General features: G+C 34.6%; 1 protein-coding gene and 1 long non-coding RNA gene across 3 annotated transcripts; one reads left to right on the plus strand and one right to left on the minus strand.

The window, feature by feature from the left end:
• Nucleotides 1–268: 268 nt before the first annotated feature.
• On the plus strand, nucleotides 269–16,346 carry LOC130715003 (probable acyl-activating enzyme 16, chloroplastic). Of its 2 annotated transcripts, XM_057564989.1 has the most exons (18): nucleotides 269–538; nucleotides 998–1,192; nucleotides 1,403–1,517; nucleotides 7,379–7,466; nucleotides 8,422–8,633; nucleotides 9,413–9,531; nucleotides 10,281–10,430; nucleotides 10,745–10,812; nucleotides 11,250–11,355; nucleotides 12,038–12,196; nucleotides 12,767–12,820; nucleotides 12,900–12,980; nucleotides 13,317–13,454; nucleotides 13,648–13,807; nucleotides 14,907–14,986; nucleotides 15,088–15,236; nucleotides 15,950–16,007; nucleotides 16,096–16,346. In XM_057564989.1, the coding sequence occupies exons 1-18, from the start codon at nucleotides 359–361 to the stop codon at nucleotides 16,186–16,188; spliced, it is 2,205 nt and encodes a 734-aa protein (XP_057420972.1). In that variant the 5' UTR covers nucleotides 269–358; the 3' UTR covers nucleotides 16,189–16,346. The 2 variants fall into 2 exon arrangements, with proteins under 2 accessions (XP_057420972.1, XP_057420973.1); XM_057564990.1 differs by lacking the exons at nucleotides 269–538; nucleotides 998–1,192 and having other exon boundaries at nucleotides 7,374–7,466.
• On the minus strand, nucleotides 4,991–7,044 carry LOC130715006 (uncharacterized). Its single transcript, XR_009011537.1, has 3 exons — nucleotides 6,538–7,044; nucleotides 6,078–6,230; nucleotides 4,991–5,330 (listed from the first exon to the last, which is right to left on the minus strand). It is a non-coding gene; the product is annotated as an uncharacterized LOC130715006 (long non-coding RNA).
• Nucleotides 16,347–16,590: the final 244 nt, after the last annotated feature.

A 16,590-nucleotide genomic window follows, 5' to 3' on the forward strand; every position in this document is an offset into this window, starting at 1 on the left:
TGGGACCCTTGAAATAGTAATTTAAGAATCCATGGGTTGGAGCAAAATCTACTTCAGTTTCTTAGGAGTTTCTTAAGTCTGATGTGGCAGTACGGGCCCACAAAAATAGTGCTGAATAGTGTGTTAAGAAACCAAATAAGAATTTTGGGGTTGGAGTTGCTCTTAGTTTCTATCTGCCACGTTTCACCAACCAAAGCGGTGGTTAGTTACGGACACTTCGAGAATTCGACATTTACAACATGGAGCCCCATCCTCTCTGTCCTCTTATCAAGCATGGTCCCTGCACAATACATTGCTATGCAGAGTCTTCACTCTTCACCATTTTTGCGCTTCTCTTTGTTTTTCCCATCATCAAACCATGACCATTCCTACCATCACCTATAACCATGCTTTGACCTTCTCTCATCCTCATCAAGCATCACCCCTGTTCCTCACACGCTGCAAATCCACTAGGATCACAGTTTCCCGCAGCAAATATGGCGGTGGAGGTGGTGGCTCAGCCTTGTCTTATCATTTTCGCGTGCTTTGCCAATCCAAGGTGATTCTTAGCTACCCTTTTGCGCTAGCAATTTGATTTCATTAGCAATTGTTTAGAGAAGTAAATTTCGATTTCGGTTCTGAATTTCCATTTGGATATTGACCTGATCCAAGAAAATCGCATTGTTTCCATGAATTGTTAAGCATGCTTTCACATACAAAAAATGGAAGAACCATTAGCCAATGTCTCTCCTGTAATGTTCACACTTCACATAGCAGATGCATCTAGAAGGTGCTAACTGCTAAGCATAGACAGATCTATGTTAGGAGACATGCAAATATCATTAGAAAAAAAAATTGAGTTGTAAAAGTACGTGGTTTTTAATGGCCCATTTGGTAAAAAATGTCATCACTTATGTCTTCTTTGGTAAAATCTCTAATAGTATATGTTAAATTTTTTTATTACAAATTTACATGTATATATTGTTATTTTACTGTTATAATGTTGTTGGGGATGTAGACAGAGACCGTACAGATAAGAAAGTGCTCCCCTTTTCTAGAAAGTTCATTACTTTCCGCTGGTAATGGTGGTGTGGCCTCAGATGAGTGGAGAACAGTTCCTGATATTTGGAGATCTTCTGCAGAGAAGTATGGTGATAAAATAGCATTAGTAGATCCATATCATGATCCTCCTTCAACTATGACCTATAAACAGGTCCTTTTCCTCTCTGGTATTTTGTGCCTTTTTGGGAATTTGTTATAGTAATCATACATGCTGATAAATTTGTTCCTGAAAGTTATTTCTCCTTTTCTCTTGTATTTTGGGCACATGTAATGTACTAGTAATACTCAATTTCACACCTATTAATAAACCACTGATACTGAATTTTCTGAAAAAACTTTTTGTTTCTTTTATCAATTTCAGTTGGAGCAGGCAATTCTGGACTTTGCAGAAGGCTTAAGAGTTATTGGGGTAAAACCAGATGAGAAGCTTGCACTTTTTGGGGAAAATTCTTGTCGTTGGCTTGTGACAGATCAAGGTGCGACAAGTGTATTACTATTCATTTATTATAGGAAGGTCACTTGCACTTGCACTTGCACACATCTTGCAAGGACAGATTTTACAAGCAGGCTAGTAAATGTTGAAAAAAATACTTCACCTATTACAAAAAAAATTCCGCTTAATTTATTTTTCTTTTATTTCAAATTTTTTAATAATTTTAGACATTTAAATCTTGTTTAATTTTTTAACTATATCGTCATTTAATTATTATGGATAATTACTCAAAAATAATTTTAGCTTACTAATATTATAATTATAATTTTCACTTATCACATTACTTTTACCTATTTTTTTATGTTTTATCAATCCTATTTCTCATTCTCTCTCTTTGCATACTCTTTAATTTACTCTCTACTTCTCTTGTGTCTATCTGACATTTTCTTAATCATTTTTTAATTGATAAAGTAAACTAAAAAAATTACAAAGATAAGATCATTAACACATAAGTATAAGACTTAATTTAATTAATTTTTTTATAAATAACATTGAAATGATTTTTTTTCAATGACCCAATTTAATTTCTCCTATAAAAAGTTAGAGACTTAAAACATATTTAAACCATAAACTTATAAAAGTTTTTTTTTAGTTAAACTTATAAAAGTTAATCTCACTGTCCTTGAACGAACGAACTGTTTATTTTTTAGGAAGCTAAATATATTGCAAATCGGGGTAAAAAGGTTCGAGCCCCCCACGCAGAAAGCAACAAACAGAGAAAAAAAAAACAGTAGCCAAAGTACAAAGATACAGAAACAAAATCAAAGTAGAGGAAAAACAAGAAAAACAGAATAACAGAACAAAGGAACAGGGAGGTAGGCAGCAACGAAGCAAAGTCAAGAATATAATATATCGAAGACAAAACAACTTGGGAACAAGACTGTCAAACAAAAACACACAAAACAGTCATCCAAAGATAGCATACTGAAAAGACTATTATGCTAATCTCCATATCCACATTCACATTTCACTTATATGGAAGAGAAAACAACTTGGGAACAAGGCAGCCAAACAAAAACACACAAAACAACCATAAAAAAATAACATATACAGAAAGGATTATTCTGTTAATTTCTCTGTCCGCCTTCACATTTCACCTTGAATTTCTCCCGGATTTTCCTTTAAAAGGCATGCAAGCAATTTCTCCCGGTTTCCTTTTAAAAGGCATGCAACAACAACACTTCCTCCATCTTCACATTTCTCAAACTCACTCAAAAGAACCCCAAATCTCTAGACTCTTCTTCCACCTTCACACTTCTCAAACTCACCCAAAACCACCCCAAATGTCCATATTCTTCCATATGGCTCTTCCATTTGTTCTCATTGTCTTTTTTCTGTTTTTTCTCTGCATTAAACATTGTTGGTTATGTCGAGCTGTCCAGAGAATGTAAAGCAGTTAAGTGTGAATCTTAATCCAACCCAATACAGTACCCCTTTGGACCTCTGACCAACCAACCCATTGTGGTCATCCGTCGTTTCACTTGAACTGTCAACAAGACTTAGTGACTATGGACATCAAGTCTCAGAAATTCGCGGTCCTTAACATATCTCAGGACTCTCGAGCTTTTACGATTGCTCCGTTTGTGATCGGAGCACCTGTAAAAGCTCGAGAGTCCTGAGATATATTAAGGACCGCGAATTTCTGAGACTTGATCTCCATAGTCACTAAGTCTTGTTGGCAGTTCAAGTGAAATGACGGATGACCACAATGGGTTGGTTGGTCAGAGGTCCAAAGGGGTACTGTATTAGGTTGGATTAAGATTCACACTGAACTGCTTTACATTCTCTGGACAGCTCGACATAACCAACAATGTTTAATGCAGAAAGAAAAAAAGACATAAAAAGACAATGAGAATAAATGGAAGAGCCATATGGAAGAGTCTGGAGATTTGGTGTGGTTTTGGGTGAGTTTGAGAAATGTCAAGGCAGAGAAAGAGTCTGGAGATTTGGGCTGGTTTTGGGTGAGTTTGAGAAATGTCAAGGTGGAGGAAGAGTCTGGAGATTTGGGCTGGTTTTGGGTGAGTTTGAGAAATGTGTAGATGAAGGAAGTGTTGTTGTTGCATATCTTTTAAAAGGAAATCCGGGAGAAATTCATGTTGAAATGTGAAGGTGGACAAGGAGATTAACAAAATGGTCCTTTCTATATATGTTATTTTTGGATAACTGTTTTGTGTGTTTTTGTTTGGTTGTCTTGTTCTCAAGTTGTTTTCTCTTCAATATTGGTGAAATGTGAAGGTGGACAGAGAGATTACCAGAATGATCCTTTCTGTATGCTATCTTTGGATGAGGGTGGGTGGGTTGCGATTGGGGGGTTGCGGGTGGGTGGGGTGGGGTGGGTTGCAAAGGTTCCAAAAGTTGAAGGCAAGCCATATCCAGAAATTGTTGGCCCAATCCCCAAAACGAGATTCTTGGCCACCACCACCACCGACGGCTTGGCCACCGCCAGTACTGCTGGATTTCTTCTTCCATGGTTTCTCGAGCAGCTATTGTGGGGATTGGGATTTTTTGTTCACTGGAAATTGATTGTGTTTCTGGGTTTCTGTTATGATGTTGAAGATCAAGGGATTTTTTTAAAGTGAAGACTAAGGGAAAATAAATTTAGTGTTTTGGTATTTTATTTTGTTTATTATTCTTAATTTTATGATGAAGATGGATAAGAAAATGAAAATGAGATTAATGTAAAAAAATTTAGATCAAGAACACTCATGATGTTGAAGAAGATGAATTATGGATTTATAATTGGGGTTGATTTGGTTTTTAATTTAATTTAATTTTGTTAATTTGATTTAATTTTGTTAATTTAATTTAATTTTAGGATGTGTAATTTTTTTATTTTCTTTAAATCCACATAAGCCTACTACTAACATTGTCAGCATGCCTATTTATCACTCGTCGGAGCTCCGGGCTCCGGCGAGGACTTGCTCCAAACGAATTGCAAACGAGGAGACCCAAATTTGCAAATTTTCCGGGGAGGGACTTACTTCAGACGGCGAGACAAAGTCAGGGACTAATATGATGATTAACCCTTTCTTTTATTCTTGTTCTCTGTGTGGGGGCTCAGACATTTTTACCCCTATTTGTAATATATTTAGCCTTCTAAAAAAACAGTTTGTTCAAGGACAATGAGATTAACTTTTATAAGTTTAACTTAAAAAAAAAGCTTTTATAATTTTTTGGCTTAAATACGTTTTAAGTCTCTAACAAAAATTAAATTGAGTCCCTGAAAAAAAAAATCATTTCGATGTCATTTCTAAAAAAAAATGTAATCAAATTAAGTCCTTGTGTGTTAATGATCTTATCTTTTTAAAAATTTTAATTTACTTTTTCAATTAAAAAATGCCAGATATACACAAAATGTTAGTTTTTTGACGGAAAATCAAAACTGCTGTCTTTTGGTAAAGTTGGGGACCAAAAGTACGATTTTTTTAGTTTGAGGACTCATTTTGCACAATAATGTTAAGTGAGGGACCAAAAATGCTTTTAAGCCTATTTTTATATATAGGCATATATGCCGAACTTAGTGCTGATTTACATATGCTCATGAGTTGCAAAAACCTCAGTTAGCTTGCTTTATTTGTGAGCCGTACTGCATGTAACATTTCATGTTTAAACATTTCAGAATCACTTTTTCCACATAAAACCACTAGAAGTAGTTTCTTTCATAGTCATAATCACTTCCAGTGGCGGATCCAGGACCCCGGGGTCAGGGGGTTCAAAATCTGGTGGAACAAAAATCTGGTGTTATCAGAGCTTTTTCTTCCCTCAAAGATTAAATAGACAAGCCTATTAGTCCATCCTGCAAATTCATTATAGCCTCTTAGAGTTGCACAAGCACAAGGCATGATGAAGCTCATGAAATACTCGGTAATATAAAATACCAAAAAGCAAACTAGAACAAAAGGGTCAACCCAGGGAAGCTTTCAGCTTAATTTGATGCTTAGCATATCATGATTTGTCAACATGAAAGTGTAGATAACATTTCAATACAAGAATTTATGAAAGTGCTCCCATTTACTAGGTATTGCATTCATAAATTTCACCAGATGATAATTCAAGTTTCCTTTGTTTAACTATACATCATTTACCAAAGAGCAGAGCCACAAACTGTTTCATGGTTCAGCAGAGATTTTCATAACAAGAAAGACCAATTCACCCACTAATACAGTTTAAAAAACAAAATCAAAGAACCCCACATGAAAAACAGCCCCAAAAGGGGTTTAATTTAATTACTAGGAATTGAAAAATTAGAATCTGATGATAAATTGGTGAAATTTCCTCCTAATTCAATGGGGAGAAAACAAAACAGAAAAAGCATTGTTCAAATTCCAACCCCCAAAAAATCAGTATAGATTCACTCAGGTACCAGACAGTTGAAATTAACAGTGGTTGGAGATTCACACTACAGTTGAGCAAAGCAAGAACGTATAACTTATAAGCAACAACCTTAAAAATTACAAACCTTAAAAAAAGGAAAAACAAAGAACACTCGAGAATGAGAAAACAGAAAACAGAAACAAAGAAAAGCAAAGGAATGAGCAATTACCCGCGTTCAGCAGAGCAAATAGTGTTGAGTTGACTGGTGATGGGAAAGAGGGAGTTGGGTTCTGATCATCTGATGGATGAATTCATTTCCCTTCACATTCCAAATTTCCAATCTCAAACCAAGACAACAAGCTTATTTCCCAGTCTAATTTCACTTCAATTTCATATACACAAACTAAATTCAGCAAAAGGAAAAACAAGACAACAAGCTTATAACTCAATTCCTACATCAGGACAACAAGCTTATGCTAAATAAACTAAACTCAATTCCCTTCATATATGATATACACAATTCCTAACTAACTAAACTCAAACTCAATTCCTAACTTTCAGATTGCTTCAACAGCAGCACAATGATTTGATAAAAAGTGTTGGAGTTTTTCAATTTGGGGTTTTCAATTTGGGGGTTTAGGTTTTCAATTTGGGGTTTTTCAATTTGGGGTTTTCAATTTCTAACTAACCTTCAAGCTTCAAGTCTTCAACAGCAGCAGAGAGAGAGAGTGGTGGTGCGTTGGGCGGCCGCCGGTGGGCGGTGGTGGTGGACTGGTGGCGTTGGTGGGCTGTGACTGCCGCCTGGTGGGTTGCAGCGTTGAGAGAGAGAGAGAAAAGAGTGAACACTGAAACAGTCGAACCGTGAATCAATGAGTGGTGCCGTGGTGGTGGCTGGGGCCTGGTGTAGTGGTGGTACCGTGGTGGTGGGCTGGTGGCCGGTGGTGGTCTGGAACTCTGGATCGTGAAGGTGAGAGTTGAGACCGTGAGAGAGTGAGTGCGTGAGGAAGAGAGAGAGAGAGAGGAGTGAGGAATGAGTGACTGAGTGTTGACTGGGACCTGGGTGCAATTTTCAAATTTCAGGGGGTTCAAAAACAAATCACTCTAGGGGGGTAAGTAGGAAATTTTTTTTTCAGGGGGTTCAGTTGAACCCCCTCAGTTCAACGTGGGTCCGCCCCTGATCACTTCTCCCCCCAATGAGAAAGTCTACTGGGTTTCCAAGCACACACTTAATTCTTAAAAGAGATATCATGGTGTCAGATATTTTAACATTTGGCATATATGCTTGGGTTTTTTCTTATCTGAAATGAATGATTTACTTTAAATAGTAAAAGGAGGTGTTATAGTCACTAATTTTTAGTACATACATCTAATATGTCGTGAAGGTAATTTAAATTTCAACAGTTGATATTTCAATATGTAATTATAATAACACTTCACTTTACCTGGAAAGGAAAATATATCACTTCAGAGTAGCAAAAACATGAAGATAGTAGTTTTATTAAGCAAATCTATCCTGTATTTGTAGTCTAGGTATGATGGCAAGTGGAGCAATCAATGTGGTAAGAGGCTCAAGGTCATCGGTTGAAGAACTATTGCAAATATACAACCACTCTGAAAGGTGTTTAAAAACTTCAATCCAAACAACTTGTATCTTGTGTGAATTTAACTTCATTCCTTAGACTTCATTAGATTGATGTTTACTTTATTTAATATTTCTCTGCATTTAATTTAAATTTTATATGGGTCACTGCAATCATTCTAGACCAACTTTTGACAATTTATGTGGGATTTGTTAGCTCATGTTTTGTTCAAATTTTTTTCCTCATGATGGTATGTTTTTTATACACACTCTAGTACACACACATATATAGACAGACATATTTGCTTATATTCTGTTATTTCATAATCATGACCACGGTGTCAGATTGTAAGGTTTTATTACTTATGTATGTGTAAAGTTGTTCCTGCGTGTAAAATTATTCTAATAATGAAGATACATCAATGATATTAAAATGAAATAACAACTGGAGAAGGTATAAATTGGTTCAGCTAAAAAATATCCTCTGTACCGGATATAGTGGTATAGGGAAGAATCACCTCCCTTTGTGTTAAAAAGAATATAAAATAATACTCAACCTAAAGAATTTGATGGTGCTAGTTACAGTAATATATCAGTCTTTTAGAATTGCAACAAAGTTTTTCTGTTTGTAGAATGCGGCAGAGATCTTCCCATATCTATTTTCTGTGACTAAGGTGTGTGTTTTAATTGCTATAACAGTTCTCAACAAGAGGAACCTGAGCAACACACTCTACAATTTATTTATTTTTTGAAATATCAACAGACTTGCCTTGTAAATTTTGTTACTTTTTTTAAAATGTATTGATTTTGTTAAAAGAAAAATCAATCAGTGTGCTAAAAAAAAGTATGTTCACGAGAGACTTTGCTAGCATTTCTTTCCTTAACAAACTGTCCAAATTATGATACTTATTGTTTTTACATTTTATTTTAAGTAAAATGCTTAATCTTCATTGGTGACTCATAGAGTTAGCTGATTTCTGCTGCTGTTATTCAGTGTTGCACTGGCTGTGGATAGCCCTGAATTGTTCAATCGGATTGCAAAGAGATTCTATTCAAAGACTAGCATGAGATTTATTATTCTGCTTTGGGGAGAAAAATCAGGCCTGATTGGTGAAGAAAACAAGGTGGTGCCTGTCTTTAGTTTCATGGAAGTCATAGATTTGGGGCGAGAGAGTCGCAGGGCATTTTCTGATTCTCATGATGCTAGTATGTCAACTAACTCTTTATCTAGAAATCTCAGGTTATCCACTTAGGAATGCCTTTTTCGATTCTTTATTGAGAAATTATGGCATGTGTGGTTTAAATTGTGACATCGGACATCATCATACTAGGTAGTATTATGGAAAATTACGGATAAATATGGTTGATGTTACCACAGTTACAGTCGTGATACAGTTGCAAAAGTTATAAAAAAAATGATGTTAAGGCTGTATTTGTGGTTGTAACTTCAATTTAAAGTCACGGTAGCATGAGAGGATTTAATAATATATGGTACCCCTACAAAAAAAACTAGTGAAATGGTTACCAAATAAAACCTGGACATAAATTGATATTAGTTGCAATCTTTTGCTATGTTCTATTTTGATATAAGAAGAACTTATGTTAATGGAAGTAGAGATCAGAAATGATAATATATCCTCCCACCACAGCAAACTGAAGGAAACAAAATGGAATATCAAGCCAAAAGTTTCATATATTAAAAATGTCAGTTTGTTCATATGATAGTCCTTTGAGTTTAACTCATGTTTTGACCTCTAGATTTGAAACAATCAGATTCCTTATTGGGTATGAGGAAGTTATCTGTATTTGTTTCATAAATCTTTTTGCAATCTGTTTTCTTCACAAAAAAAAATTTATTATTTTTTTGCTCAATGATGTTGTTTTATATATATAATTATTTTTATGAAGGAGATGAAATATTCCTCTTAATCATCAAAAGAAGCAACCAGTACTCAGGTTCTTTGCTATTTTTATATTCATTTCAGAGAAGCAGAATGTTTATGAAGCAATAAACTCAGATGACATTGCTACTCTTATCTACACAAGTGGAACCACTGGAAATCCAAAAGGTGTTATGCTTACCCATCGGAATCTTCTGCATCAGGTTTCATTACAAATCTTTTATAAAATTTATTATGACAATCTTACTTCCAGAACTAGGACTGTCTTGATTATGGCTATTCTTTTTTTTTAACCTGCTGAATGTGGAAGAGATGTTTTAGCTTTAATTTTTTGGGGTATGAGGGCCAATCATTCAAGTGGTGCCAAAGGAAAGTCATGGTTGTAGCTTTTATCCTGTTAGAAATTGTAAATGCTTCCTTGCAATCACTAGAATCATAGAAGACAAAAGAAACCATGAAAGATCTGTGGGGTGGACAATGAGGGATGTAACTATGTGAGGTGTAGAAGAAATTTGGGTTCTTCACAGGAAAAGCCTCCTGTTAATGAGATAGATCACGGGTAATTCAGTATATCCCCAGAGGCTTTTGGAGAATTCATGTCAAGTTATAAAAAGAGCTAGAAACATTCAACAAGTGCAAATTCCTTTGTTTGGGTGATCCCATTTTGAACTGAGTGATCCACACGAATACTCTAATAGAAAATTTCGCATTCAACTAAGTACTCTTGGCAATGTGGGTGTAAGGGAACAGATATCCCCTTGAAAATTTAGGCCTACCACTTAGTCACCTTTTATCTCTCTCTCTCTCTCTCACACACACACACACACACACTCACACAGGCACACCTCATTCTTGAACTTTTGAAGCTTTGAGTTTCAATTGATTTCAGCAGAAGATGATTCTTGGTTTTATCCTCTCGTTGATGCTGTATCATTTGTTGACCAATTTCTAGATAAGAAACTTATGGGACACTGTACCTGCTGAAGCTGGGGATAGATTTCTAAGTATGCTGCCACCTTGGCATGCATACGAAAGAGCTTGTGAGTATTTCATTTTCACACGCGGCATTGAGCAAGTATACACAACCGTGAGAAACCTGAAGGTATTTTACTTTGATCATATGCTTGAGACGTGTAAAGGTGGCTTCTTTCACAGTTATAATGTGGCCTCAATGTTAGGGGTTGAAAAACGAAAAAAGAAGAAGAAGAAGAAGAAGCTTAAGGGCTGGTTTAAAATGATCAATAATATACAGATTACTGTTTCAGTTCAACAATTTATAATGAAGATGATGGTGATTAAGATGATAATGTGATAATACAGATAATGCATTGCTGCTTGTGCTAAATTGGTTATTTTGTTATTTAAATGCACATGTATTAACATCTTCTCTCTGTTTTTTTTTTGTTTACCTTCTAGGATGATTTGAAAAGTTATCAACCAGAATACATGGTTTCTGTTCCTTTAGTTTTTGAAACATTATACAGGTAACTACTCTTCCAGGTATTGTCTGAATTTCCATTCCAGTGTTGATTTATCACTTGTTAAGAAAAAGATGCATTTTTTGTATTTGGAGAATCTGTGTTTTTATTTCTATGATGGTGCTGCAATCCCAATAGGATAAATCATACTTAGAAGGACTGTGTTTCTCAGGAACATAAATTTCATTGGTTTACTTGTTTTAGATATTGTTAGATATCTTGTAAATAGGTAGGATATCTTATAGATATGATATTTTTTCTTTATTGTCATTAGGTAACACAATTTCATGTAAATATGGGAACTAGGATATTATATCTTTATTGTGCCTTTATGGTGCCTATTATATATAATGGACTCCGCTGTGTAATTGAAACACATGGATTTAGTCTAATATTATCTCTCGGTTTCTCCTAATTCAACAACTTGATTGTTTCCTATGCAGTGGGATCCAGAAGCAGATATCTGCTAGCCCCCTTGTCAGAAAGCTTGTTGCCCAAACATTCATAAGGGTCAGCTTAGCATACATGGAGTATAAGCGTATTTATGAGGTCTGGTCATCAGTTTTTTAATATGATCTATGAAGTGTTTACATGATTCATAGCTCCCCTTTAATTTTGGACAAAATGCTGTCCATTCTGTTTTTCCTTGCTTTATGAACAATCTCTCCTAGTAAGTTCTTATTTTATCCAAAATAAAAGTAAAAAGGAAAACATCATTAATTCATGATGATTTAGCGATGATTTAGCAATGTTACCATTGAGTTGTCCTAAAGTCCACAGGTTTTTAGGTAATTCTTAACCATATAGTTTATCTCTCCTCAGTCAATCAAAACTTCTGATACAAATTGCTTGAATTTTTTTTTTTTTTGATAAACAAATTGCTTGAATAGTTTGCTGAGATTTTTCTTTTTCTTTTTCTGAAATTCCTTCAAATTTAATATTTATGATGCTAATGTGGAAGGTCCATCATTAAATGATTTCATTGCTTCATCTAAATCTTTTACATTATCCTAGCTCAAGTGTTGCATTATAGCTCCTCAGTCCTCACTTTGGTAGCTAAGCAGTGCTAGTTAATTGTATAATTAATTGTTATTATATTAATTAAAAATGTGTTTCTATATAAGCACCACTTTTCTACTTAATTTGTTTAAACAAATATACAAATACTGTAACACAATCTCATCAAAGATATTGCTTAAATGCTTTTACTAAATTTCAAATATGTTTGTAGGGTAAATGTCTAACAAAGAATAAGAAGCAACCTTCTTATGTCTATTCATTCTTGGACTGGTTATGGGCCAGAATTGTTGCCACAATATTATTTCCAATTCATATTCTGGCAAAGAAACTCGTCTACAGTAAAATCCATTCAGCTATTGGGATATCGAAGGTCTTGTATCTTTCCTTTTTCTTGCCTTCAAATACTTATATTGTTTGGTTGTCTTTATTTACACTGGCACATTTTTTGAAGTACAATACCATCTCTTACTTTGAAGAAGTTTTAGGAAAATAATGAAAAACAAACTCTGATTACCCTATATAAGAAGTGTCTTTATCAGTCTTTCAACTAAGGTCTAGTGTTCTTCCCCTTTCTCTTTCTGGTACCTCATGGATGATTGACTATGATGGCGGAGGTCTTTCTGTGCTGCTATGACCCTTTAGTTAAATGAATACAGTACAATGCTCAAGCAAGTAGAACATGCAATTCAAGAAAGCATGGTTTCTAATTGATACAATACCATATGCATCAACTCTTATATATTATTTCCCCCAATTTTTTGTTGTATTGCGGTTGTTATGTTCATTCTTTTGCCCTTCTTGGGATTGACCCTTGGTCCTTCTTCCTTGGTTGCCTTGTATATAATGTTCATCTAAATTCTAAACTATGCACCATATTGTGTCATCATTCAAGATTTTTGAAATTGAGGTTTAACAAGAGAAACTTTCTGACACTCTAAAGGCTGGAATAAGTGGCGGCGGTAGTTTGCCTTCGCAAGTTGATACTTTTTTTGAGGTATGATACACCAATGTGTAACTTGAATTTTTTTTATTTTTTGAAATCTATTTCACATTGGTGCTTTTATGATGTACAGGCAATTGGGGTGAAGGTACAGAATGGATATGGTTTGACAGAAACTTCACCAGTAATTGCTGCTAGAAGACCTGGATGCAATGTAAGCAATATATCATTTGCTTTGAAAACTCGCAACCTGCATATATCAATATATGCGTGTAAGTGTGCTGTGTACACTTTGTTGATTATAAAAATCTTCATATGCCATATCTGGTTATGATAAGTCTTTCTTTGATTTCATTTGCTTGTTTTTCCTGTTTTAACAATATTCCCTGCTTAATCTGTTAATAGCACATGTTCCAAACTTGGTACATGTCTCTATCTAGAACACAATATTCATAATAATTGCATGCTTTGTGTTTTTTAATTAGTTTGTAAGTTGAGTTCGCACAGTAGTGCATTTATCTAAAAATGTTACAGATGCAATCTTTTGAAGGTTATTGGGTCTGTTGGGCATCCAATTCAGCACACAGAATTCAAAGTAGTAGATTCTGAAACTGATGAAGAGCTTCCCCCTGGTTCAAAGGGGATTTTGAAGGTCAGGGGCCCGCAAGTGATGAAAGGATACTTCAAGGTAATTCTTTTATGAAATATGCAGTTAAGCCAACTCTAATTGGCTTTTATGAAGATTCTAACACCTTTCCCATGATATTCAAACCTATGTCATAAGTAGATAAATCAAAAAGTAAATCTCACATGCACATCATATAGTTTTATTGATGTTTTCTTGAATCAAGTTGTGATAGTTATGTGTACTCTTGTATTAGAATCCTTTAGCTACAAACCATGCATTAGATAGGGATGGTTGGCTCAATACTGGTGATATAGGATGGATTGTTCCCCACCATTCAATTGGGCGGAGCCGTAACGCTAGTGGTGTGATTGTTGTGGATGGCCGTGCTAAAGACACCATTGTGCTTACAACAGGTACAACAGAAATTTCAGCTGTGTAATATGTTTTTGAAACTAAATAGTTATATCTCTACTCTCTCTGTTTGTGTATGTGAATTTCCTGAAACTTCAATCCATTAGTTATATGAAATAAAGGACACTGTTAATGAAGTAGCCTGCTGATTAACTGAACAGGTTCAAGGATTCAAAATTTCTATGTTTTAACTACTTGAAGAAAAACTCTTCATATTGTAGACTAATAAAATCACTTAATCCTATTTTTTTCCTTACATTTTATGACCCTCTCCGAACCAACAATGGTGAAAGCTTTATGCACTAGTGCTCATGGCTGTCATTTTTCCTTTCTATATTTGCATGTTTTTTGTTAATAATAATGTTTAGTTAATTTCATTTTAGCAAACTATAAAGGATGTTAGTTAATTCTGCTTCATAAGGTGCCTCAATTTTGCATTACTACGGATGTATTTGAGTCAGTATGTTTGTACTGCACTTGGCTGCACTATATAAAGCACACTTCGATGATGTTCTACATGACTTTTGATTCAATTTAACAAGTTTACAAATTACAATGCTGAATAAATAAACAAATATAGAAATAAGTCATAAACAAGAAGTTCTGGAACATGAACGAATGAGATGTGCTTCAATTTGTTCAGTAATGAAATTCTAAAATTTTGTTCAACTTTGATTATATATCTTTCATAAAAACATTAAAAACCTAAAGTCAATCTTGTTCATGGAATATCCACAGATTACATTGGTTTGATCGTAACCTTAGAAATGAAAGAAATTTAAAGAAACTGAACAAAGTGGCTTGTAGGCAGAAAAAGTTTCTAATAAACTCAATTGAATATTTTATAACGGATTTGGCTCCTCTAAAGTGATAGGTATCACTTTAGAGGAGCCAGAACCCTGGTTGGGATTTACTTCTTGTACCTGCACAACTTGTTTGGAATTTTGGATGTCCTGTCTTGGTTTTCATAGGTTCACTGGGTGGCTTGGGGTTAATTTTCATTTGTTGAACCATAATTTCTTACTTTTCTCTCTTCAAGATCACTAGTCTTCTATTACCCTTATTCAAGTAAATACTAACCACTTGTTTTAATAAGGGAAGGTGAAAATGTTGAACCGACTGTGCTTGAAGAAGCCGCCATGAGGAGTAGCATAATTCAACAAATAGTTGTTGTTGGCCAGGTGAATTATAGATTTCTTTCAAATTTTGATAGCTCAAGTTATATATAACAACTGGATGTTAGTGTAATATGTTAATAAACTTGGTTATTCGTAACATATAGGATAAGCGGCGTCTGGGAGCTATAATTGTTCCTAACAAAGAAGAAGTTTTGAAGGTAGCAAGGGAGTTGTCAATCATAGATTCCAGCAGTCCAGATGTTGTCAGTGAGGAAATAGTGAGGAGCCTAATATATAAAGAATTGCAGATCTGGTAAGACTTGTTTCTCTTCTGTTTCTTGTAATTATTGTCAGGAACAGTTGATGCTTTTCCAGATATGATCTGTGTGGTATATTAGGTGTTTTCTGGTTTTAGTAAGGGACAGTGTTTGTGTTTGAGTATAACTGTTAATTAGCTTTTCTTGATGTTTATAAGAATGAAAGAGATTAAATTAACTTACTTTGTAGTCATTTGTCTTAACTTTTGAAGATAGTACTAGTGCCTATCATAGATCTGTCTATTGGAAACCACTCATATCTGCAAACTTCACACTCCAAATGTCCATCTCTGGGCCTGAGCCGGTGTGTTGAGAAGTCTCACATTGACTAGAGATATGATATAATAAGTCCTGTATGGGAGGACAATTCTCGGAACTGAGTTAACTCTTAGGGTAGAGTTAAGTCTAGCCTGACTTCTAAGAATGAAAGTGATTAAATTAACTTGCTTTATAGCCAGTGTGTCTTAAGAATGATAATAAGATTCATGTTCAAAGGTGTGAGGAGAAAAACAATCAAATATATCCTTAAATCTCTCCCTTCTGAATTCTTACTTTAGAGTGTTCCTGAAAGTCCTTATGTGTGATGATGTGCCTTATGAAAGAGGATGAAGTTACATATGTGAACTTCCCATGTTTGGAAGTTCAAAAATCCCCTTACGCCCTTTTGGTGTTCACTAACCAGATTTTCTTACCTTTTTTCTTCTTGCAGGTTGTCAGAGTCTCCATTTCAAATTGGACCAATCCTTCTTGTAAATGAACCCTTCACGGTTAGATTTGGAATTCAAAGCAATCTTATCTTTTGTTATTCACATCACATAATTGACATATTTGGTTAATTATTTTCTTCAATGATAGATTGATAATGGCCTAATGACACCCACCATGAAAATTCGAAGGGATAGAGTTGTGGTTCAATACAAGGAGCAAATTGACAATCTATACAAGTGAACCCCCACTAATTTATAAAGTCTATAAATAAATAGGCCCTTTAATATATATATAATATGTAATTTTATGACACATGTAATTTTTATTTTTCAGCTTTTAATAATATTTGACTTGAATTCTACAATTTGAAAAGAAATAAGTGCATGTTTTGAATGTCATAGCAAAATCGCGTATCAACAACCATTGTTTTAAACATATAAGTTACTCATGTTAGCTTTTGCAACTGATACGCGTTTCTAAATGTTACAAATGCTTAATAAAACATGCCATAACAGGATAGATTGAGTTCCAAAGTTAACCCCTAAAGGTAGTGAAGTCGCAAAGTTGGAATAGAAGTAGGTGTTTACAAAAATTACTCAATGAAACAAAAATATGAACTTTAAAGCATTGAAGCTCTTTGAC

Source organism: Lotus japonicus, chromosome 4 (genome assembly GCF_012489685.1).
Source record: "Lotus japonicus ecotype B-129 chromosome 4, LjGifu_v1.2".
Classification (NCBI taxonomy): domain Eukaryota; kingdom Viridiplantae; phylum Streptophyta; class Magnoliopsida; order Fabales; family Fabaceae; genus Lotus; species Lotus japonicus.